Source organism: Biomphalaria glabrata, chromosome 1, assembly GCF_947242115.1.
Source record: "Biomphalaria glabrata chromosome 1, xgBioGlab47.1, whole genome shotgun sequence".
NCBI lineage: Eukaryota > Metazoa > Mollusca > Gastropoda > Planorbidae > Biomphalaria > Biomphalaria glabrata.
The window spans coordinates 43826848-43853305 of record NC_074711.1 but is presented as its reverse complement, the minus strand read 5'-3'; the positions used below and the strand labels follow the sequence as shown (position 1 = coordinate 43853305).

The window sequence follows — 26458 nt, the reverse complement described above, 5'->3', positions numbered from 1 at the left end:
TTACATGGTGTGATGATGTAAACGTCTCCATGTATGATCTAAGATTTACATGGTGTGATGATGTAAACGACTCCATGTATGATCTAAGATTTACATGGTGTGATGATGTAAACGACTCCATGTATGATCTAAGATTTACATGGTGTGATGGTGTAAACGTCTCCATGTATGACCTAAGATTTACATGGTGTGATGATGTAAACGTCTCCATGTATGATCTAAGATTTACATGGTGTGATGATGTAAACGTCTCCATGTATGATCTAAGATTTACATGGTGTGATGATGTAAACGTCTCCATGTATGACCTAAGATTTACATGGTGTGATGATGTAAACGACTCCATGTATGATCTAAGATTTACATGGTGTGATGATGTAAACGTCTCCATGTATGATCTAAGATTTACATGGTGTGATGATGTAAACGTCTCCATGTATGATCTAAGATTTACATGGTGTGATGATGTAAACGTCTACATGTATGATCTAAGATTTACATGGTGTGATGATGTAAACGACTCCATGTATGATCTAAGATTTACATGGTGTGTTGGTGTAAACGGAGGTTGACTCCAGAAGTTTAGAAAAGGCGGAGAATGCCGATTGACAAAGTTATTTTTTCTACAATACTTCTATTCAAGTCAGAACTTTATAGAACCTGGATTCAAAAACAGCTCTATTAATTTAACAACTGATGTAGTAGCGTTAGATCTAGATGTCCATGTAATGATATCAATATATAATTGCATAAACTAGGTATTGTCCGCAGGCCAATATGTTAATGACGTATGTATGTCGTACACGAAGATGACAGTGTCAAAGTCACGGGTTTGATTCCCGTTTTAAACAATTTATTTTTTTAATTAATTATTTTTAATATTTTATTATATTTGAAGTTGTTTAATGGTGGTATTGCCTTTTTAAGAAACGTATTTTTTAATTCCTATTCTTGATTAAATGTATATTAAAATTATTTTTAGTCAATTCTATTTCTTTCCATTTTAATTCTAACCTTTACTCGTTTTTATTTTCATCTTGATGTTAGTGGTCGAATTGGCTAGTATAAAACCATCCCCTATCACGTGACCAGCTTGGCAAAAATAAACTTACATTTTTACTTGGTAGAGAAATAACATTTAACATTTAGGCCACACACACTCTTATTACACGGAGGAAGTCTCGTCTTTTCACACCATCAGCCCAGTAATTGACAGTCAGTGAAAAGTAAATACACAGTTGTCTTATCTTAAATAACCCATACGTCTCATGGTCAAACCATTTGTTTGGAAAGTAGCCTAAGGCTTTTTTCTATGATACTTATTATCATGTTAATTAAAAAAAAAAAAAGAACCGTGTCAAAGTCAATAATTAAGCAACTGTTAATCATAAGCAATAATATGATGAAATGTATAATGTAGGCCTTAGGAATCTTTAATGACAGAGTTGAACGTCTAATGAAGTAATGCATTAACTATGGCTGATATTAGGATGCTTTGATATTTTGTTCATTTGTCACGTCCGTAGACTTTGAAAGGTTTAAAATAAAAGGGCTAAAGGAATTCCCATTAGTTGAAGAGTGGTATGCGAAATAAGACTATTATTTGCTAAAGACAACTATACAGAAACTCGTTATATTCTAAAGAGACTCGTAAGGACAATTTATTTTTTTAGCTGATTTTTCGAGGTACACTCTTCAAACATTGTGTTCGATTTTTGTTTTGTTTTGACTTGTTGGAAATGAGTGGCAATGTCGGCCTACAGATTGCCGACTACGTGGTCATTGCAGTCATGCTATTTATTCCACTGGCCGTTGGAGTGTTTTTCGCCATCAAAGACGCCAAAAAGACTAATCGAGATGAATATTTGTTTGGAGGAAGAAAGATGTCGATGCTTCCTGTGGCATTGTCTATCTTTGCAACATTCATGGTAAGTGAATATTTTTAATATTAGAATATTCTATTGGATCACAAACATCGATATAGTTCCCAATAGAAATAAGTAGCACTTTTTTTAAAATAAAAACTTCAGACGTCTATTAAAAAACATTTAGACCATCTTTCTTTATAACTGCGCCATGTCTTTCTTTTCCCTCAAGTAATATATTGCGGTTTCCATGAGCACCTAGTAAAAGTATTTGCACCAACCACCAAAGGAAATGTACATAAACTTTGGAGCGAAGCGTCTTATGCTAGTCGTTATAAGGCAACCTATATCTAGTCGTTACAATGGAATTGAGTGGAGAATACTTCTGATATTTTTAAAAGTACAACCCGATGTCTCAAATGTCCAGTGTATGCCGAGGACCCTTTTGAAAAAAAATCAGAATTCCCCTTTACGAAATAAAATATTTTAAGACTTTATAAGTAGAAATCATGAAAAGATTGAGCACACAATGTATACCAAGCTATAATGCACATTATAGTCCAAATTGAATAGTAAATTCACAGTAATAGACTTATTAAGAAACTTGAAACTTGTTGACTGATCAATCTGATTTTTTAGACCCTGGAAAAAAAAAGCTCGCTTTCTCTAAATATAAATACAATTTCCAAACAAAAAGTTTTCTTAGCAGAAATAAAATAAAAATGTTTCATTTCTTTTTATGTCCCTTTACACGTTAACTCTTCTGTGTATAAATTCGAAACTTCGACATTCAAATGTAGAAATACGCTTCCTGTTTCCACTTCTTTTGGGACCTAGACGCGGTACACCAGGAGACACTAGTATAGAACCTGTTTAAGGTCTTCTAGAGCTAGAATAAAACTTTGTTGTTTCAGTCCGCTATTTCTATGATGGGAATACCAACAGAAGTGTACTATTATGGAGCTATGCACACAACGTTTCAAATTGGATTTGCTTTGTCGTTTTTGATTGGCTATGTGACAATGATACCTCTTATATACCCACTACACGTGACCAGTATCTATCAATATTTACGTCTGAGATTTCAGTCAGAGCTCGTACGTAACTCTGTGCTGACTCTTGCAATGATACAAACATTTTTCTACATGGCTATTGCATTACTTACACCGGCGCTGGCTTTACAAGTAAGTGCATTCATTTAAAATTGTTTAATTGTTTACAAGCATGATGTCAAACATTTCTCAAATTGTGGGCCGTGGACACAGATTTTTTTTGTCCCTTAAAAAAAAAAAATTTCCGCTCCCCTCCTTTTCCACACTCACTGTCAGCTCGTGGCGCCTTCTTACGATGGTGCATCAGACAGCTAGTGAAACGCTGCTCTAGAGTGAGAGGCAGGAGATTCCCTCTCCCAACCAACAATTTGCTTTAGTTTTTGTGCGAATGTCGTAAATGGATGTGCCGAAATTCTGTATTGGGAATTTTTACACTAAAAGTCAAAATCGGTAGTCACACTTTGATTTGTACGATCCTGTTAGCGGTTGTTGTTTCTTTTTTAAAACAATAATGATTCTTTGAATACATCAGGTCCGTTGAGAGAGGGGGCACGAACTGCTTTGTGGGCACCATCGTTCCTATGCCCAGGCATTCATCTCATTACCATTACCATGAGATGATCCATACTCGCTTAATAACACTATTCTACGCACTCTGGTCGTCTGTACACCGGATATACCAAACAACAACAACTTGCTATTTATAGATCCTTTCATCATCTGCCTCTATGTAGGATAATATACAATTATTTAAAAAATGACAATACTAAACTTTTAAATAAAAGATGTTTAAATATTGAGAATGTATCTCGGGGCTTATTTGTGTAACTTTCATGTTTTAGGCGGCAGCTGGAATACCTTTTTATGTGTCTGTGTTAATAGTCGGCTCTATTGGCACAATTTACACGGCAATAGGCGGCATCAAGAGTGTTGTGTGGACGGACGCCTTCCAGTGTTGTATTATGATCACTGGACTCATGGTCATGATTGGAAAAGGTCTGTCCGTGTTTGGTTTTATTGCATGCTTGTTTTTCTTTCAGAGACACCATTTTGAAAAGACGCGTTGTTGTTCTTTTTAATGACCATAGGTTTTTAATTATATTTAACGCGCCTTGTCCCTACACTCTTCAGTTTAAGCCTATAGTGGCTATAGATATGTCGCTGGGTCTATGATATACTTTAAAGATTGGACCAGCATTTCTCTAGCAATTAAGAAATAGATGGTTGAGACTCATACAAGAAGTTTTCAATAAGTCAGCTGTGAAGTTGTGTTCTTTTGTTTTAGTCTCTAGCTGAAGTAAAAGAGTCTTGTGTACAATAAAACCTCAGGTACTTTAAAACAAATCACTGAGTGAAAATTAACATAAACTAACTTTGACCTGGGTTGGTAAAGGGATGGGCCAAACCTGATGCGGATCTCGAAAACGGCTCTAACGATTTTTCTAGAAATTTGACGGTTGCTGTAAATCGTTGGGAAAAATTACTAGCTCGTCGGCCACACTGGTAAAACTCACGTTAGACCGTTCAAATTGTTCATAGTATAAAGAATAAATAAATTCCCATTTGTCTAGAGAACGAAAAAAATATTGAACGACTATACGTCTTTGAGTGTTTACGGATTCATGGAAGGGTTTTAAAAAATTATTGTAAAAATTTTGCGCATCGTCTTTTTAGTCTAGTAGATCTAAAGGCCTATTATCCGCCATTATCCCAAAACTATAAAGTCTAGTAAATCTAAAGGCCTATTATCCGCCATTATTCCAATACTATAAAGTCTAGTAGATCTAAAGGCCTGTTATCCCAAAACTATAAAGTCTAGTAAATCTAAAGGCCTATTATCCGCCATTATTCCAATACTATAAAGTCTAGTAGATCTAAAGGCCTATTATCCCAAAACTATAAAGTCTAGTAGATCTAAAGGCCTATTATTCCAATACTATAAAGTCTAGTAGATTTAAAGGCCTATTATTCAAATACTATAAAGTCTAGTAGATTTAAAGGCCTATTATTCAAATACTATAAAGTCTAGTAAATTTAAAGGCCTATTATTCAAATACTATAAAGTCTAGTAGATTTATATATTCTCTTAACCAGGATTCTTTTTCGGGGTTTGGGGGGGGGGGGGAAGCAAGCGGGGGAATATGGCGGGTAAAAATGTTCCATTGTTTTGAATCTAACATTCATGAGTTATGAAAGACAAACCATCACACTAGACTTTGTATAAAGGAAGTATGGTCTTATTAAACAAAAGTATTTGTAAAGTTGTTCATGTTCTCTGTAAAGGTTTCTCCCTCGTGGGCGGAGCTGACAAAGTTTGGAGCAAGGCAGAAGCTGGAGGTAGAACAAACTTCCTGCAGTTCAGTCCTGACCCAAGGTCTCGATCTACTTGGTGGAGTACACTCATAGGCGGCTGCTTCATGTGGTACTTACATTTGCTTACCTAGATGATCTTAATGCATGAGAGTGTAGTCTCCTCTGGTAATTCAGTGCCTCTAAAAATTCGCAAATAATTTTCTTTCTCCCTACTCCAAAGATTGATGTTTCATCAAAGTTCCCCTTTCAGACCTTGTGGTCTATAGGGCAGATGATGTAAAGTTCATCTGTTTCTGTGGCCTACGGTTAGCGAGGGTGTCATGTGGCCAGCACAACGACCAACAGCCGTTACATTTCCCCAACTAATGTCAGGTACCCATTAGAGCTGGGTGGACTCAGAGGCTCCCAAAGATTCTGAATTTAAAAATACCAGTCTTCACCAGGATTCGAACTCGGGATCCCCGGTTCGGAGGCCAAGAGCTTTACTGCTCAGCCATCAAGCTGGTTATTAAATTCGTTGTTTCAGTGTGTCTTGTGTCATTTACTTTTAAATGAAAAGAAACATTCTAGATTTTAATTTTTTCTATCATACATCTGTGTGTGTGTGTGTGCATGTGTGTCGAGGATGAGGGACACGATGTTGTTAAAACAATTGTTTAAAAGAATACAAATACATTTGAAGCACTCCTAATCTAGTATTACGTTCTATAGACATTATACAGAAGGTAAAATAGAATGAACTAGCAGGATGAGTAATACTTTTATATTTGTTCTTTTTAGTCAAATGGAAATCCAAAACTTCAATTATACAATAATTTTTGTTCTTTTTATAATATCTCTATTCAAATCGTACATTCGTGGAACCTTCTGGGTGGAAAAAACCTGGACATGTATCTCAAAAACGGCTCAAGCGATTTTTCTTGAAATTCGACAGTTGATGTATATCGTTAGGAAAAGGATGACTAGCTCTTGTGACATTTACCACATTGGAAAAACACTGGGTTGAACAGTTATAATTTTTCAAAGTATAAAAAGAAATAAATATACATTTGGCTAGAAAAATGAGAAAATATTTATCTGGAACAGACTAGATTATATGTCTTTGGATATTTCCGCATTCATGCAAGAGTTAAAAAAAATTTATGTTCCGGAACATTATGCGCATCGTCTTCTAAGTAGATCACAGACATATATTATACCTAGACTGAACATCTCTAATGTGAAAAACTTCAAAAAAAGCTGAAAGAAGACGTTGTTTTCTACAGTAGTTAAGAAGTAAAGTTGTGTGTTTTAAGTGAAATTGTTTCGCTTTTTTAAATTTCTGGTAATTTAAAAAAGTCAATGTTTGTTTGTCGTTGTGCAAGGCAACATTCAACTCAGATAGAGTTTACGTGAGTGTTTTAACACTTCGAGAATAGCTAAACTTTTAACAGTGACTTGACTAATGTTTCATCATTTCCTAAGCAATGTGCTGATCTTTATTAACACTTGCCGATTCTCTGCGTGGAGAAATTCTTGGCTGTTTTTGTTAATGTGTGTACTCTTCACCAGGGGCGGACTGGCTATATGGGCAAACGGGCAAATGCCCGGTGAGCCGGTACCAAATGGGCCAGTCTGGTCGCGACCAAAGAAAAAAAATTTCAATGCAGACAACTTAAAAAAAAAAAGTGACAGCAGCAAGACACAATGGCCCGAACACGTTTTCTTATTTGTTTTTTTTTTTTTAATTCTTATTACAATTAATTTTGTTTGAAATTCAACAAGAATATAAAAAACAAATACACTATACACTGTACGTATTATCATTTGCAAACGTTAGACCGTACTTTCTGCTATGCACGAGCGGCATGGACTGCTATGATGTCTTCGAGATTGTGTTTGGTCTAATTATTTTGCTGGTCGGCATGGGCCTTTGATGGCACTCTCTTTTTTTTTTTTTGCACCTTCCCTCCCCAGTCTTTAAATGGTTCCAATGAAATTTAACCAAAAAGAGGGATGAGAGAGGTTAAGTTAGAAAACATTGATATAACGCAGCAAAAAAAAAAATAAATAAATAAATAAAATAGGCGCGACAATTAGCTCTTTAACAATGCTTAATAGAAATTAACTTTAACACATACACACAGCCGCTTAATTGCAAACCACCCAACTTATTCACAGTTCCATATGGGTATAAAGCTCTACTTTCTGCGATTTGAAAAGAAAAAGTAAGTTTCTTTTTTTTTCTTTTTCATAACATATCTAAAAATACTACACTTAAGGCTTAAAAAAAATATTTAATTAAAAAATAAATCTAGATCTAAATCAATTTTTATACTATTATAATTAATGGCACAATTATGCTTAGTATGAAGTCATTAATGATGAAAATTATTACAATAATTACAATAATTTATATAGCGCTGTCACATCCGATATTTAATGAAAGGAGATTTATATTTTAAATAATGGGTCATGGTATATTCATATACAAATCGCGTTTTTAAGAATGTACTAGGAGGAAGCAAGAGCTTTTCACATTAAGTAAGTGCCTCTAACCGTTCTGCTTTCTCTTATTTTTTAATGGAATGGGTTGCCTGAGTCAGCCAGGAAAATCAATGATTGTACTTTTCAACATTTCACTAGAAATAGTTTCATCTTTCAGCGAAGGAAAATGACAAAACCTGTTATCACTTGCTTGCTAGAGTAATGGGTAACTTTGAAAAGAGTTTTTATGCGCATACATTCACATGCAAACAACCAATTGCAATTATGTCGATAAAAAACATATAGTCTTCCACTCTTCATTAAAAAATATTAGTAACAAAGTAACACTGTCCTTCAATAAACATAATTTCTTCATTAAGATCCCATATTCTTCTCACTACCTTGCCCATGCTAAGCCAGCGGACACTACTGTGTTACCGAATATCAGTATGTTTTGTTACCCAATGTACTTCTTGGAACTGCCTGTGGTTAAGACTCCTAGGTCTGATAAATTTGATCGCTGATCTAATACGGTCACGTGTATCCTATTCAATGCAGTTTTCGCTAACTTTCCCGTGTCGAATTTAAGGTTGGGATATTTTTCTTTAAATTTATTAAAAATCAAGTTTTTCTCAGTAAAAACACAGCCTTTTTCAGTTGTTACACTTACCATCTTGTTTCAAGCGAACCCAATGTGACAGGTAAGCGAATGTGACGTGTGTTTGGCGTGTTTAATGTCTAGGCAATGATTATTTTTGAAAGCTATCACATACCAACCCGTCAGCATATAAATCGGGAGCAGGCACGCAACGAGACAAGCAATGAAAGACAGATACAAAGTTAAAAATTAAAATATTACATAAATATTTACATAGAAGAATAAAAAGGGGGAGGGTTTGCTTCTATCTCTAATCAATACTATATTTAATCATCACTCTTGCACTCAATAAGAGAGTGTGTCACTTTTGTCTTCTGAACTTAGCTGGTTGTCCTGCTTGGGTCGCAGCTGGCTGTGTCCTGGCTTGAGGTTATGCAGCTGGAGGTGGCGCTCTAGCGGGTAGAGGGACGCCGGTGATACAGTTCTTGTGGAGTCTCAATCCAAAGTTCTGATATCTGTAGTGGGCACAGTAAGGCGGGTGGCCGGCTACCGTGGGCACACGTGTACTGCGGGCAGAGCTGATCTGCCGTGGGCAGCGTAGTTAGCAGGATAAGTCCAGTGAGTTGCGGAGGGTTTGGCGTAGCTATGACGTCTTGCACAGACTCTGGGTCTATAGGGACTTCGTACCTAACTAGTTGACAGGTGCGCTGTCGAATAGGCAGGCAAGTAGAGCCGATAACGCCAAGTAGTAAAGTTGAGTAGATCCACGTAGGCAGTAGATGATACTCAATAGTAAGTAGGCAGGAGTGCAGTGCTGAATAGCACTAAGTGCAAAGGCAATAGATCCGATAATTAGGCAGGTGATCCAAACAAATAGGCAATAGGCAGACACCTCAGGGAGGCTGCGGATAAATGAAGACAAGTTAGGACATGTCTCTCATGCATCTTATAGATGCCATCGACTGAGGTGCATTCGTCAGATTGGAAAATTGCTTCTGAGCACAATGGGGAGATGATGACAAATGGGATTTGGAAAATAGATGGCTGATAGTAGCAATATAAAAATGTACATAAAAGGGGAAGCAATAATCTCAAATAAACAGCACAAGTGGAAAGAGAAAAAAAGGAGGGGGGGGGGGAGAAATGGGCGGTGGTCAGCGACCATGACGGTTTGTTTACATACGACCGTCGGCCGAGAACAATGGAGTGCTTGAATGGGGAGAGCGTCCGTTCAAGGTGCGCAACTCTCGCCATAGTAGAATGACTACAGGGGAGATAATTCACATCTCTTTTCTAAGCGCAGTATTAGTGCGCTAGTAAATTATCAAGGCGGTCAGTCGAGATAAAGGGGGTAAAATTAGATGTACAAATATATACATGGTTGCATCAACGATCAATTGAGCAACATAGCATTAATAGATTAATGCAATACATAAATATATACATAGGGCATGTTTATGTTTTCTACTTACGCCAGTGAGAAATACACAATGCACTAATTAAATATAAATGAAATAATAAAATACACATGATAGTATCCAGTGAGAAATATGCACAAAGTAACTAAGATGGAACTTGTGATTAAGTTCGGCTTACCACCAGGTATTCCTCTAAGAGTAAGAATGTATGAAATAGTCCAGACTCGATTGCCAGCGATAGAGAAATGAGCGGGTCTGGTTTGAATTAGTCTACCTTTTAAAGGCCTGAGAGAGACGGGCGGAAACAGGAAATGTCCTAGGCTTAAGATTATCTCTCACTGGGTGAATTTGACTCGAGATGGGAGTCGCACCTTGGAGTGTCGAGAGGCGTGTAGACCCGAGTAATCTCTTTGATCAAAGAGAGACGTGGGAGAGGGGGGGGGGAAGAAAGATTGACTTGCATTCCACCCAAGGTGGCGTCAACTGCGACCGTCAGACATCCGGCGGGTAAGACCAAAGAGACTGTGTGTTTATCTTTCCCCGATCAAGGGTAAGTCAAAAGACGCGGCCTAGCTATCTCCGAGGTGGTGGACTAAGTCTAGCCTGGAGAGGAAATGGTGGGGCGGGTGAAGAAATTGGGGATAGGATGGGGAAATAATTAAAATAAAATAAATAAATAATAATAAATAATAATTAATGCTGTGATAAGTTTGAGTGCCTCTGACAGCAAGCTTTTGACTTGTCACACCCAACACATTCAACACAATTCATCTTAGTTCATCTTAGTATAGAATAACTACTGTCCTGAGTTTGTGTTTTAGACTGAATGTTTCGAAATATTGCAAATAAGAATATTCTTCGCTTAATTTAAACTTTTTAGAATTGCATGCATAGACAATTTTTCTTTAGCTTCTTCATCATAAGTGGAAGAGTCAGAAGTTTCCATAGATTTTTAAAATTATTTATTTTTAATATATTTACATTTTTTTTAAAAAGTGATATATGTGAGCAGTCCTGATTTCTGTAGATGTTCGCGGGTCGCATAAAACACTCCGGCGGGCCGCATGTGCCCCGCGGGCCGTAATTTGTCCACCCCTGATTTAGCATATTTTAAGTCACAGATCAACATGCATCACTAGATTGACACATGAAATGCGTAAGACGTAACAATCTTATTTATTGAAGAAACGTCTGTAATCTATAAGTAATACCAAAAAGCTTCGAACTCATTAGGCTGCTATTGTATTGTTTATAGTTTTCAGACTACATACATGTATAAATAGAATACATTATGTAATCCTACGAATGCATACATCCAGTTTTCGATGCGTTATCAAACTTTATATATTTTGTAGAGAATTAGGCTTACACCTATAATATAACACATGGGCGTAGCCGGGAGGGGAGGAGTTCAAACCATCCCTTGCCTCAGACCTCATTGTCTGAAAGGGAAACTTTACTTACTGCCCCACTGCAGCCAACTTAAGCAAACTACAGTCACCAAATTTCATGAGCGTAGCCAAAAGAGGTTTTGTGGTTTTCCTTCCCCTCCAATACAAAAACTAAAACATTTTACCATTTTCTAGCAGTCGCTGGACTCCATAGCAGATATGGTTTTTGATTTTTTTTTTAGCGGAAGAGTAGCAGGCTAATTGCACTGTAGATACCTTAGAATATGCATTTTTGAAGCTTAAAATAACGGAAATAATGGTTGGTTCCGGGGCTTCGCTCCGACCCCACTAGGTGGAGCTCGCAGCGCTCCCCCGGACTTCCTATCTGCACTTTGGCGGTGTGTACTGACTTTCCACTAATTATAGGATGAGAGTATTCTAGGTTAGAAAAAACGTTTGAAAGAATGAAAGATCAGAATGTAATGAAGATTAATTACATATACACCCCCCCCCCCCACAGAAAATATATGACATGCCATTTGTGGGCCGGTTTATATGGTAATGCCAGGGCCGATTTTGATACCCAGTCTCTTCACTGTTAAACTTTGAGAACTTAAATCAAGCTTTTTATATAATTGAATGGGAAAACACTAATATAGGGTATGTTTTTTGTTTTGTTTTGTTAGGCTGACAAATGTCTTCAACCAATCAACAACACAGAGAGTCTGTGCTATGAGGACAATGAAGGAAGCCAAAATCACCTTCGTCATTAATTTCTTCATGTGTATCTTTTATGGCGGATTTTTATTCGCTGTTGGCATTGTGATTTACGCTTACTTTGATCACATCCAGTGTGACCCTTACAATGTAAGTGGAGCATAAAGACAGGTTTAGAATCAAATCAAGTGTGACCCTTACAATGTAAGTGGAGCATAAAGACAGGTTTAGAATCAAATCAAGTGTGACCTTTACAATGTAAGTGAAGAATAAAGACAAGTTAAGAATCAGATCAAGTGTGACCTTTACAATGTAAGTGAAGCATAAAGACAGGTTTAGAATCAAATCAAGTGTGACCCTTACAATGTAAGTGAAGAATAAAAACAGGTTTAGGGTTTAGAATCAGATCAAGTGTGACCCTTACAATGTAAGTGAAGAATAAAAACAGGTTTAGAATCAGATCAAGTGTGACCCTTACAATGTAAGTGAAGAATAAAAACAGGTTTAGAATCAGATCAAGTGTGACCCTTACAATGTAAGTGAAGAATAAAGATAGGTTTAGAATTAAACAACATGAACACAACATTGACAAAACAAAGCAAGACAATTTGGATGAACACGCCATTTGTTAATCTCGGTTTTCATTGGTTCACATGAGCGCATGCGCTATCAAAGCTTATCATAAATTCATAAGTAAAACTAGGCTAAATCTTCTCTTATCGATCCTTTAAAGTTTTTTCTATTTGTAAAGTTTCCTTTTTAGAATGTAAGGAACTTGGGTTACACTTGGGTATTAGTTTGAGTTGAATGTAATGCAATGCCCCCAATAACTAAAGTGCTAAAGCATCATTAGATGTGGTACCAAATGTATAGTGCAAAAAGTCATTTAAAACATAACATGTGCAGGTGTGTGATTAACTGAGACCAATCGTTACAGACCAGTGACGTGGCAACGAGCTATTGGTCTAAACTGCCCACAGGTTGTGACGTTGCAGGTCAGTGTTGAGGTCTTTTATAACAAATGGTCCCGGATTAACACCCATGGCTCAGTTAGGGTATGGTTCTCTAGTAAGGTATATCTACATGACAGAGATGTTACAGAAGTTGACTCTCTTATTATACTTCATCATTAAATTATGTCACACTCAACAAAGGAGTTAAAGTTTAATTTTTATTTACAACATACGTGGTTTACATATACAAAAATAATTACACACCCCAAGATATCAAAGAGAATTAAATAGGCCCAAATTAATACTCAAGGGCGTTTAGGCCACAGCGGTAAATTAATTCAAAATCGTACGGCGACAATGTGTCGTGAAAACCAGAACATTAGGCAAATACTTTGAAACAGACAGATAAGGAACATCGAGTAACGACAACCAGGTCAGCTCCTTAACTAACTACTGGTCTAACACACATTAACCTCCCCTGAATAAAATACACGTGTTAAAACACAATTCACAATGAAACAGCACTCACAAAGCTCAACCACAACAGCAAAAAAACTGTCATTCAATGGATACCAGCTCACATACAACTAGCAGGAAATGAGAAGGCTGACACACTCGCTGACACACTCGCCAAGAGTGGGAGAACAAACTCACAAGTAAACTCTGCTCTCTATCCAGAAGAAATGAAGAAATTAATTGTAGATAAAATAAATGAGAAATGGACGAGCTCCCATCCAAATCACAAGAAAGATGATGCTTACTATAAGCTATCCCGACAAGACCAATGTCTAATCTTTCGACTCAGGACCGGACACAACAGAATGCGACAACACATGTTCCGGAAGCTCAAAATTGGAACCAGTGAAATCTGCCCATGTGGAGTATCACCAAAAATGCCGACCACGTCCTCCAAAACTGCTCTCTCTACCAAGAGGCCCGTATAAGACATTGGCCCCAAATCACCCCAATAGAAAGAAAACTATATGGAGAGCTCCCTGATTTGGAAACCACTGCGCAGTTCATCTCATGTATTGGTCTAGTCATATGAACACTCCAACATAACAATGAGAACGATGAAGAAGAAGAAGAATTCACAATGGACCTCATTCACCAATCGTAAACAAACAACATTTAGTCACGTGATCTTATTGATAAAACAACGAAAAAAACTGTCACGTGACAACCATCATGAATTAAACATGAGATCGTAAATTATATAGAAGAGATAGAGCACCACGTGGCTTAATGTTGTTTGCTTACGATTGGTGAATGATGTCCATTGACAACTCATAAACAAACAAACACACTCTTTTACATTTTACACACACCTTCTCCTGACGTAAAACTTGAACTCAACAGAGTGCTGGTTTACAAAAAAAAAAAAAACCACAAAAAAAAAGACATTCATTCGGTTTTGTCTCAATGGTGCTGCACACTGACCAACAGCTTTATTTTCCCCCGGATGACGTCACTGTCACATGCCAAGTAGAACTTGCATGATATTCACAAAATATTTCTATAATTTTATTGTGTTTGTATGACAAAAAAAAAATAATAATAATAAGATAACCAAGCGATGTATTTGTGGGATTGCTTGTGTTTCGCAATGCTCAATATATTTAACTGTTTTTTTGGTTTGGTTTTAAAATAATGTGTGTGTGTGTTTTATCTTCTTGCCTTATCATTTGTATTCCAGGCTGGATTGATCAGTAATAAAAATCAGCTTCCTCCATATTTTGTTCTACATGTTTTACAAGACCTTCCTGGCATGTCTGGGCTCTACATGTCGTCCATCTTTAGCGGTGCACTGAGCACTTTGTCTTCAGGTAATTGACAACAGTTTCGTGACAACATTTCCTTGACAAGGGTTCCTTGACAGAAGTTCTTTGATTAACAAAAGTTCATTGACAACAGTTCATTGACAGAAGTTCTTTGATAACATTTCATTGACAACAGTTCTTTGACAACAGTTTCTTTGATAACAGTTTCTTGACATGAGTTCACCTTTTTTCACCTGTTTACCTTTTTTTTTACAAAGTACATTTCCATTTAAAGTTTTTATGGTGCACACCGTTTCGTTCTTTAGTGCCTACTTAGACCTGGCTGCATTGTCACATGATACACTCTCTGGACTATCGTCTCAAAGATTAAGGGTTTGAATCCTGCCGTCCTTGTGGGAGGTCTGGGCCATGATGAAATAACCTTCCATTCTGCAGGAATATCCGAAACATGTCAAAGAAAACAAAACAGAAAAACAACAACTTATAATTAATTTTAAAAATGTGAAAATACCAACAAAAATACCAACAACAAAGAAACAAAAATAACCTTAAAAAGATAAAGTAGTCTTAAGGATGTATGAAATACATACACAACACTTTCTTTACACATTTGTATGAATAGATTTTAACTAGTGTGGTTTTATGGGAGAACAGTTTTGTCAATAAAGTGGGGCACACATCGATCTATCATAGGGAAGTCACTTTTTTATGGTCATTTTGTGGCCATTGTAAGTTGTTTTTGTTTTTTTTTACGAACTTAACAAAGCTTATATCAATTCTTTTTGTCTTGATGGAATCTTGTACACAGTATTTCTGCCACATACCACCCTTGAATCAAGTTGAAATACAGGAATAAAATATTTAAAAATGTATGTAGTTAATTAGCTACTGGAAACCAGGGCCGGTTCTACAGATTATGCGAAACGGATTGCGCGGGGCCCATTCTGGGTTGTGATAAGGATAATAAGTGAAAATTAAGATTTTGTATTTGAAAAGAAATTCGTCTTTGCATTTTATTCATACTTTATATATATGGCTCCTTTTGTCTCGAAAGGCAATGGATGCGCCCAAGTGAGTCACTGGTTTTGGCTTAATCTTGAGACGGGGCAGAATCTGGTGTGGCTAATCAAGCCAATTCTAGAACGGCAGACTTTGCCACAATTCGTACATTTGTATGCCTCTGATTTAGGGCTAGCAGACAGGGCAGCTTTCTTTTTTTCCCTCTTGATTAAAGCCGCTTCAATTCTTTTATTCTCAGCAAGGGTTGTCCCAGCACGCACAGTCTGTCTCCATGCACTCCGGTCTTTGGCTATGTTTTCCCACATACTTTCACTGATGCCTGAGGCTCTCATGTCTCGCTTGCAGACATCTCTATATGTTAGTCTTGGGCGGCCCTTGGGTCTGACTCCTTCCACAAGCTCAGCATATAAGATATCTTTCGGGATTCTACCATCTGGCATGCGGGTGACATGTCCGAGCCAGCGTAATCTCCTTTGTGTCAGGAGAGCATACATGCTGTTCATATTGGCCAATCTCAAAACTTCCTGATTGGAGACATGGTCCCTCCAAGAGATGCCCATTATGCGTCTCAGGCAGCGCAAGTGGAAACTATTCAATCTGTGCTCTTGGTACATGTATGTTGACCAGCTTTCACTGCCATAAAGGAGAGTGCTCACAACACAGGCGTTGTAGACTAGGATTTTGGTCGCTGTGGTCAATTTACCATTTTCCCAGACGCGCTTGGATAGTTTTGCCAATGCTGTGGTAGCTTTTCCTATCCTTTTTGTCAGCTCGATGTCTAAGTCTAGGTTACTGACAATTGTTGAACCCAAGTAGGTAAATTCCTGCACCACTGAAAGGGTGTGGTTCCCAATTTGTATTATAGGTATTTCTGCAACGTCTTGTGCCAGGATTTCGGTCTTGGAGAGACTTATAGTAAGGCTAAACTCTTGACAAGCAGCTGCTAAGGCGTTCACTAGCTTCTGTAGACCTCCTTGTGAGTGAGATACGAGTGCCGCGTCATCGGCAAACAGCAGCTCCCTTATCAAGATACGACGCCTTTTCGTTTTGGCTTTAAGACGTGCCAGGTTAAAGAGCCTTCCATCGGATCTGCTATGGATGTATATTCCGTCTTCCAGGGATTTAAAAGCACTGGATAGTACGACTGAGAAGAAGATGCCAAATAGTGTAGGGGCCAGTACACATCCTTGTTTTACACCGCTCTTAATGGAGAATGGCCTGGAGGAAGAACTTTCAAACTGAACGGTGCCCTGCATATTTTCGTGAAAAGCTGACACTAGTTTTCTTAACTTATTTGGACAGCCGATTCTCTCTAGTACAGCAAACAGACCGCTTCTGCTAACAAGGTCAAAGGCCTTGGTCAAATCAATAAAAGCTATGAAGAGGGGCTGCTTTTGTTCTCTGCTCTTCTCCTGTAGCTGCCGCAGAGAGAAAATCATATCTGTTGTAGATCTTCCTGCCCTAAAGCCACACTGCGACTCTGGATAAACACGATCTGCCAGGATCTGTAATCGCTTTAGTAACACTCTAGCAAAAGCCTTTCCGACTATGCTAAGCAGTGAGATGCCTCTGTAATTGTTACAATCAGAGCGGTCGCCTTTATTTTTATAAATTGTAACAATGTTGGAGTCTTTCAATTCCTGGGGGACCATTCCTTGTTCCCAGCACAAGCTTAGCAGTTCATGGAGTGGTTTGATTAGGGCATGTTTTCCAGCCTGAATTACTTCAGCAGGAATGCCATCTCCTCCGGGTGTTTTCCCATGTGCAAGCATGTCAATGGCAATGCTCAGCTCCTTTACTGAGGGCGTTTCGTCTAATTCCGTCAAAACTGGAAGTGATGGGAAGTTGGAAACAGCATTTGGTGAGATGGCGTTTTCAATCTGGTAGAGTTCTGCATAGTGTTCTACCCATCGTTCCATTTGCAGCGCACGATCGCTGATGATTGAGCCATCTTTTGACTTGAGCGGAGCACACTTGCTGGTGTGAGGTCCAAAGGCTTTTCTCAAGCCCTCATATAGTCCTCTTATGTTACCACAGTCGGCACAAGATTGAATATCTTCGCATAGCTCCTGCCAGTATTTGTTAGCACATTGTCTCGCTACTCTTTGGACATTGTTACGTGCAGCTCTGAGCCTTTTTAAGTTGCTTGGGGTGGGATCCTTCTTGTAGATTAGCATGGCTGCTCTCTTGTTCGTAGTGGCAGTTTCCATTTCTGGTAGACTAGCTTCAAACCAGTCTTCGCTTTTCTTGGTTTTGTTTCCAAAGACCAGTGATGATGTTTGGTAGATTGTATCACGCATAAACGTCCAGCTTTTTTCTACCTCAGTCACAGAGAAGTTTTTAAAAGCTTCCTCTAATTTGTTCTCAAATTCGGTGCAAAAATCAGGATTTTTTGTGCTAGTAGTATTCAGGCGTGATTTTCTTTTTCCCTGTGAAGTGTGGATCTTAGTTGGCAGCAGTCTTGTCCGGCATGACACTAAAGTATGATCAGTATCACAATCCGCGCTTTGGTAGCTACGTGTCAGCAGTATATTTCCAATGTCCTTTTTTCGTGTCAGTATCATATCCAGCTGGTGCCAGTGCCCAGACCTAGGGTGCCTCCATGAGACACAGTGCTGTGGTTTTGTTCTGAAGTATGTGTTGGTAATGCAGAGCTTATGGTATGTGCAGAATTCAAGCAGTCTTTGTCCGTTCTCATTCATCTTTCCGATTCCAAAAAGCCCAAGACAGTCTGGCCAGGTAGTGTGATCTGATCCTACTCTGGCATTGAAGTCACCTAGAAGGATCATATGTTCTTTTTGAGGAATGTTTGCAATGGCTTCTTTGAGGTCTTCATAGAACTTGTCTTTGTCCTCCTGAGGCGAGCATAGTGTGGGGGCATAGGCACTAATTAGAGTGACTTTTCCAGATGCTGTCATCATACTTATGCTTAGTAGCCGTTCCGAGCCACCAACTGGAGGGACTATCATGGGAAGAAGACAGTTCTTGACAGCAAAGCCCACACCATGTATTCGAGTCTCATCCTGTGCTTTCCCTTTCCAAAAGAAAGTGTAGTCAGTCTCGCGGAGCATGCCGTTTTCGGCCAGTCGGGTTTCTTGCAGGGCTGCAATGTCAATATGTAGCCTTTTTAGCTCGTTGTTTATAACTGCCGTCTTCCTTGCATCGTCGATCTGCCTTAGATCATCAGTGAGACCAGGACACATTGTCCTGACATTCCAAGTGGCCAGTCGCATGACAGGGATTTTCTTTTTCAGTTTAAGTTTTCTTCTTTTGTTGCTTGGTGCAAGTTTCCAGCCTACTTGTCGTTTTAAACTAAGCTCTAAGCACCCATTAGAGCAGGCAGGCTGTGGCGGATCAGCACCTAACTGACTGGGGGCTGCCCAGGTTGAGGCGGGCGGTAGCTGATCAGTGAGGCGCGAAGACCTCTCCCACCGTCAGAGACAACCCGTGGCGTCCATACATTACGCCAATCAAGTTGGACTTATAACCCGTAACTGTTGTCTCCCGTGTTGTTTTAGCCGCTTTGCAGCAGCACCAGAGTTTCCTCTCCGGGGCGCATTCCTGGGCCTTGGATAAAGGGGTCATGGGTGGCCCATGCGTCATGATCCCTCTCTCGACCTTGCTGATGTGATCCAAAGGAACGCATCGCATTACATTTGGCACCAACTCAGTTGCAGAAGCTGCCGGAGGGAATTTCATAGCTGATACTCCCAACGCCTAAGGGGCTTCACTCCTGATTTCTCCTCGAGGTTGTCTCCTGAAGCCTCAGTACCGCAAGGCAGCGGGGGTTTGAAGTCAGAGTACCCCTCTCCTAGATGAACTGCCTTACTAGGCTGACGAGCTCCATCTGCCCGAAGCTCCCGGTTTTGTGGCGCCAGGTATCCGCCTTCACCCCTTCACCTGTTAGTAAGAGCAGTTTCGCCGGGCTTAATATCTAAGCCACACGAGCAGGCCAGGTGCTGGACTTAGTTGTCAGAGGCTATTTGAGACGCATGCCATTAGGAGTACTTTATAGACAATGGGAGCTTAACCCCATTGACACCCCTGGCCATGACAACCTTTGAAACCAAAGGTTTCAAAGGTTGTCATTCATACTTTACTAAATACAAAATCACTGTCTAATTAACTTTACGAGCCATCTACAGTAGATAGTAGTTTTCCAACAAAAAGCAGATAAACATTCAGATCTGCCTTTTAGATTTACTATCGACTAGCAAAATATTGCTTTTTTTTAAGAGGTCGAGATAGATTTAGATCTATAGTTAAATGCCAGTGACTATTAAAGTAAATTTAAGTATTTGAACTTTCTTGTTTTTGTTAAAATTCTCCTTATTATTATATTTTTATTAAATGAAAGTTGACAATGCCGGTTTTTTTTTTTAAATCGTGAGTAGGATTGGCGTTGTCCATATTGAATGACACCCCGAAATGACAATTTTGTCTATTTTTAAGGAGATTTGCATCAGTTTTCAAAAGATTTTAATAATTTCAGGAGATTTTCTTGACTTTTTCGTATATTTTGTAATTTCATGAGAATTCTAGGAACCCTTTAATTATAAGTTAAAATGGTTTAATTTAACAATTTACACCTAGAATTCGCGTTGGGCCTATGAAAGTGCGGGGCCCACTGCGGCCGCATAGGTTCCATTGGTCTAAGACCGGCCCTGCTGGTAACTAATCATTTAGTTTGGTATCGAACTAGGGAAATAAATTGTACTGATGCGATGATATAAGTTAAGTTAGTTCCCTTTAAACTATGTTGAAAGAAATAGGTTGTTGCTCTAAAGTTTGAAACTAACAATAGATAACTATAAAACATTCTATTTTCGTAAGCACTTCCCTGGCATGGTGAGTACTGATTCCTCTTGAGGAGGCTTAAATAGGCTTGACCCCTCGAGTTCTAATTTTGGTCGTTCCAATATGCATTTTAAAAGCGATCACCTCACCCTTTTCCCAACTGGTCCAGCCAAGTCATAGGATCAACGTCTTGAGAAAGCTAAAAGCATGAAATTGCGTTAAATGCTTGGTGTCGGGTTCCCTTTTATTGCTTGGCTCGTTAGGGGTTATTTAAATAAGAACAATTAATGCTCAATATACTTCAACTCCAACTCCAGCTATCCATGAATAACAAATTATACTTTAATATCCAATAAAGCACACAATTATATCACTCTCAAGAAATAATACAAAACACCAGTCCAGGAAGTAACCGTCCAACCTTCCTGGACCGGGGACAGGACCTCTCTGACTTACACACACTCTCTCACATTCAAGGAAGACTAAACTATTCAGTTTTAACACGTGCAAGACTGTTCACATTCATAATCTGTTAGTACATAAACAAGGGGATATAACTATCATACCAAAATATCAAATTAACATATTCACTCTCGCCATACCTCACCCTGACACTTGGTAAAAATATTTCTAATCGTACAGATTTATTATTGTTAGTCTAGATCTATTAAAAATTTAATTGCATGACCGATTCAAACTAATTGATACAACTTAAAAAAAAAAGTATTGTAATATTTTTCTTGTGTAAAGAATTAAGTCATTCACTAAAAGTTTGAGCCTAACAATACATGCACCTTCTATCTTTATAAGAACTTAAATAGCTCTGTGGCTAGCCCGTTGGCAAAGGTATACATCAACTGTACAATTTCAAGGAAGTTCGTTAGAGCCGTTTTCGAGAACCTTGCGCAGGTTTTTCCAGTTTACGAACTTTTTCAATGAAGACTTTACAAGCTGAAAAATTGTACAAATCTTTACATATGATAAAACTATGCGCCCTTGTTTCTGTTTGTTTGCTTAATATTTATCTTTGGAAATCTTAATGAGTGTTTCTTTGTAGTATCTACACTGTTCATACTAGAGTATTTTAAAATGGTAATTATAGGTAACATCTTAATCATTAATCGTACACCCACTGATTGAAGTATACACGACCTATTTGGAGTATAGAACTAAGTCCAAGAAGTTCTTTAAAGCTGGCTACCTCTAATGACGTTGTATGTACGGCCTAGTGGGCTGGAATGACTCTCTATATCCCTAAACTGTTACACCAAAACCAGCAGCGCATTGTACATGCTTCTTGTGTCTATGGCAGTGCTGCCCAACCTACGGTTCGTGGGTCATTTCCGGCCCAGGACGTACTGCTATCTGGCCTTTTGAAAAGCTGTCCACGGTACATAATGAAGCCGCAGACAGTCGAATTTTTGCGAGCATGTCGGAAATTTATTTGGCCCATTGGTCACAAACGTCTTTGCAAATGAACTCTTGTTTAGGTTAGTAGACTATTCCTGGCTGACCTAAGTTCAATGTGATGCTAAGAGAGAGTCAAGTAGGAAACGATAGTCAAAGAGTTCATGCGAGTTGGGACAAACTCACTAACGTGAATAAGTCATGTTCTTTGATAGCTTCCCCGCAATCCTTTTGAAGTGCCTGTCCTTGTGTTATTCCCTAACACCTATCTGTGTTGAAGTGCTTGTCCTTCAGTTATTCCCTAACACCTATCTGTGTTGAAGTGCCTGTCCTTCAGTTATTCCCTAACACCTATCTGTGTTGAAGTGCTTGTTCTTCAGTTATTCCCTAACACCTATCTGTGTTGAAGTGCCTGTCCTTCAGTTATTCCCTAACACCCATCTTTGTTGAAGTGCCTGTCCTTGGGTTATTCCCTAACACCTATCTGTGTTGAAGTGCCTGTCCTTGGGTTATTCCCTAACACCCATCTGTGTTGAAGTGCCTGTCCTTCAGTTATTCCCTAACACCCATCTGTGTTGAAGTGCCTGTCCTTCAGTTATTCCCTTACACCCATCTGTGTTGAAGTGCCTGTCCTTCAGTTATTCCCTAACACCCATCTTTGTTGAAGTGCCTGTCCTTGGGTTATTCCCTAACACCTATCTGTGTTGAAGTGCCTGTCCTTGGGTTATTCCCTAACACCCATCTGTGTTGAAGTGCCTGTCCTTCAGTTATTCCCTAACACCTATCTGTGTTGAAGTGCCTGTCCTTCAGTTATTCCCTAACACCTATCTGTGTTGAAGTGCCTGTCCTTCAGTTATTCCCTAACACCCATCTGTGTTGAAGTGCCTGTCCTTCAGTTATTCCCTAACACCCATCTATCGATCAACGTTGCGGAAAAGAAATCACTTTAAGCCTTTTAAATTAAAAAGTAATCGATTCGGTCCAGCTGACGGTGTTGTTGGAAATAAATGTTACAGTTAAAATATGAATAAAATTACGTCATCTAATATTTTTAGATCCTATTCAAGTTAGGTTTGAAAACTCTACATACCAATATTGGATCTTTCAAATATGTCCAAATCAATAGGATGAATTAATTATACATTAAAATTGTACAGAGGCGATACTTTGATGTTCAACATAAAATGTAAAAAAAAAAAAAAACCTCGATTACAAAGAGAGAATGTGTTCTCAAACAAACTCAGAGGCGACCCAGTCGAGTACGCAATGCAGCTAAAAAGATCACAAGTTACCTACAAACACAATACTCCCTTCAAATAATGTTCATTGAAAGCATTGATGCCAGCTATCATTAACACTCAATGCATGAGGTGGCCTGTCTGAATATGGAAAGCGTGAACATTGCATGATTTTCTTGCATTGGTATAGTGTACTACAGTTGATAGACATAGTTTTAATCCTCCCAAGGATTGGGTTGTTATCTTCGCTTTTGTTTTTAAATTAAATCAGTTTTAAATGAAAGAGATAAAGTCTAATACTGCCTCCATATTGAGATTACTTTCTGCTACAAACAGAAACGTTTAGAACATTTCATTATGCAGTGCTAAAAAGTGCTAAAAAGGATCAGATACCTTTAAAAAAAAAACGGTTTATTTCGCACACCAGATACACCAACAACGCATGCTATTCCATCGCGTCGAATATGACGTCGTGTATAAGGCCAGGGATCTCGCATAAGAGCAAAACAATTTAAAAACTGTACATGATTTTTGTATGCTGACGTTTGATGCATTGAAAACATTGTTCTGCTTACAGGTATGAACGCTCTGGCTGCTAATACAGTTGAAGACATACTGCAGCGACCACTGAGAAACTTCACAGAGCAAAGGTCAACGTTAATGACCAAACTCCTTGTCCTAGTCTACGGAGTTCTCATCGTTGTCGTGGCTTACCTGGCCAGAACTATGACAGGAAGTGTTGCACAGATGACATTGTCTGTGTTCGGTGCCTGTGGGGGTCCTATTCTTGGTGTCTTTTTGCTGGGTGCCTGTTTTCCTTCTGGGAACAAATATGGCGCACTGGTAGGTGGCGCCTTAGCTTTGACATTGACAATGTGGATGTCTGTTGGTAATCAGCTGTACGGCAAGGCCCCTCCGACCTTACCGTCTCCTTCTACGGACATGTGTTTCACTAACGAATCTGACCCCTTTTTATCTGAATGGACCACAAACAATTCTACCTGGCATACGAACGCATCTTCTATGAACACGAAAGTCATATCAAATCAAACCGATGTCGGCTTTTCCCTATTCTTGTACAATATTACTTACGAATGGTATGGTTGTATCGGCACAGTGGTCAGCTTGGTGGTCGGCCTCTTGGTCAGTCTCTGCACTTGCAAATGGCAACAGCCAACACACAATGCGAGACTTATATTTCCTTTTCTAGCCAAAGTTTGGTCTCTCCCAAAGGTGGACCGTGAAACTAATGGAAAAGCACTTGAAAAATTACTGGACTACGAAACACAAATACAAGCACAAAATAATAGTCTAATGTCCTAGCTATAGATTGACTACGTCTATATGGAAATACAAATGTGAGCATACAAATCAATAAAGTTGTTTTGTGTGTGTTTATTTTTTGCTCATGTAAATGTCTCGTCATTATTCTTAGAGTTTCAATCATAAACATCTCTTTTATGTCTAGATTTAGTTGAGATTTTGTATGCATGGAGAGTATCGAGAAATAGTAAGCTATTTACTTTATCCGATGTAGAGAGAATGGAAGTATTGTTAAGAGAATTATAGGACACTAGTCGACCGGCGGCGTAGCATACGCGCTATTTTGCAGGTCCGGCCTTAGTTGACCGCAGTGGGCTCCGCACTTATGCGACCGCAGTAGGCCCTGCATTTTCATAGGACCCGCGCTAATTATAAGTGTATTGTCACGTACACTATGACCATATATGGTAACAGTTTTGAGTTGTTCGCCGACTTAGCTCGAAATAGCAGGGAAACATTAGACTGCAATGATTGGTTGGTCTGGGAGGAGTAAGTTGTTGATCACGTGATTACAAGCTGAAACCCGGGGAAGATGCAAAATAGCCTCAGTCGGTTGTAAAGATTTGTAGGGATAAGATCTAACTTGTATGTAGTTAAGAATATATATTTTATTCGTATCAAGACTCAGATATGTTATTGAATAGATCAGTTATTCAAGTACATTTTAACCATTGTAACTATTTGTGTATAGTGTTTTCAAGTTATTAATTAAAGTAATTGTTTTTAAACGAAGAGAAGTTTCTTCATTGAATTTAGATCGTACTTAGATCATATTTGTCAAGTTGTAACTCCTAGACCTAGATGATCCTCTTATCAATTGGCAACATTCCGTATGATCGTATTATCAACATAGATCTGTCTACTTCTATACGATCATCTTATCGAAAGATCATTTCAAGATCCTCGGCAATCGCGGTCATTGATGGTGCAATATAGTTCAAGTCTGATCGTGACAGTAGCATCATCTTAGATTGTGACATCAACACCATAGATGATTATGACATGTATAAATTATTAAATTAAACCATTGTTTAACTTATAACATTTCCCGCGGCCTCCTGTCGATTTACCAGGAGCTTCTGGAAATCTTTAGAAAACTCATACAAATATCCTGAAATATATAAACAAAAATTGTCATTTGGGGGTGTCATTCAATATGGATAATGCTAATCCTACGCGCGATAAAAAAACGGCCTTATCCCGTAATTTTGGAATCTGGTTAAAGCTTTTCGCGCCTCATATTAATGAAGAATTACTTTAGTTCAACAATTCTCGTAGATAGACTGAAACATTTGTTAATTCTTGCTATTGAGCGTGATCTGTGTAGGAAATAGAATTTTATGATAAACTGTATGTCTTCGCTACACGCAAGGCTCGTTAAGTAGTTCTGTACGTAGTAAAGAATGAATAAAATGAAAAGACGAATTTATTTTCTAATTCAAATTCTTAAATTTCACTTATTATCCGTGGCGTAACTCTAGTTCGCCCGACTTGCAGAAATAAGAGAGTGATCTTTCCTTTACTTCTTCTTCTCGTCCAAACTCTTGAGCGAAGAAGAGAATTAAAGATATAGGCCTATGTATATAGATATATATAGATTTTTTTTTTGCAATTTTCAATATGAATATCCGCCCCCCCCCCCCCCCAAAAAAAAAAAGGTAATCTAACACTACTCATATTAATAGTCAAATTGAAGTTATTTATCTGTATAACACGTTATTATGAACATTCCCATCTTCATGGGATAATAAACATCTATTCACACTTAGTGTCAGTGTCATCCAGTTTGAAAACACTTGGGGCACATATATTTAGTTGAACACGGAATCAATAGTATACTATTAACAAATATAAACCAAACAATAATTGATTATTTCTGAACGCTCTCTGCTAACTGAACTGATCAACCTATGGAGACCAACCTACGCCCACGAGTCATAGTCGGACCTATACGCGGTGTTATTGAACTTTTGAAAACATATTTCCACACTGCATTATGAAGCCGCCGAAGCTTGTTTCTGTTGTCGTGAGTGAAAGATGAGACACGTGCAGTGGCGTAGTTAGGGATTTGAGGTCTCGAGGTATTGACCTCTTTAGGGGCCCCTACATTTTGACATTC

At 38.5% G+C, this 26458-nt stretch overlaps 1 protein-coding gene across 2 annotated transcripts; it reads left to right on the top strand.

Annotated features, from left to right (window-relative positions):
* Positions 1-1163: 1163 nt before the first annotated feature.
* Positions 1164-25067, top strand: LOC106075272 (sodium-coupled monocarboxylate transporter 1-like). Of its 2 annotated transcripts, XM_056038139.1 has the most exons (7): positions 1164-1928; positions 2780-3049; positions 3760-3913; positions 5201-5339; positions 11790-11970; positions 14470-14599; positions 23594-25067. In XM_056038139.1, exons 1-7 carry the CDS (start codon positions 1740-1742, stop codon positions 24337-24339), a joined length of 1809 nt encoding a protein of 602 aa, XP_055894114.1. In that variant the 5' UTR covers positions 1164-1739; the 3' UTR covers positions 24340-25067. The 2 variants fall into 2 exon arrangements, with proteins under 2 accessions (XP_055894114.1, XP_055894121.1); XM_056038146.1 differs by lacking the exon at positions 2780-3049 and having other exon boundaries at positions 1165-1928.
* Positions 25068-26458: the final 1391 nt, after the last annotated feature.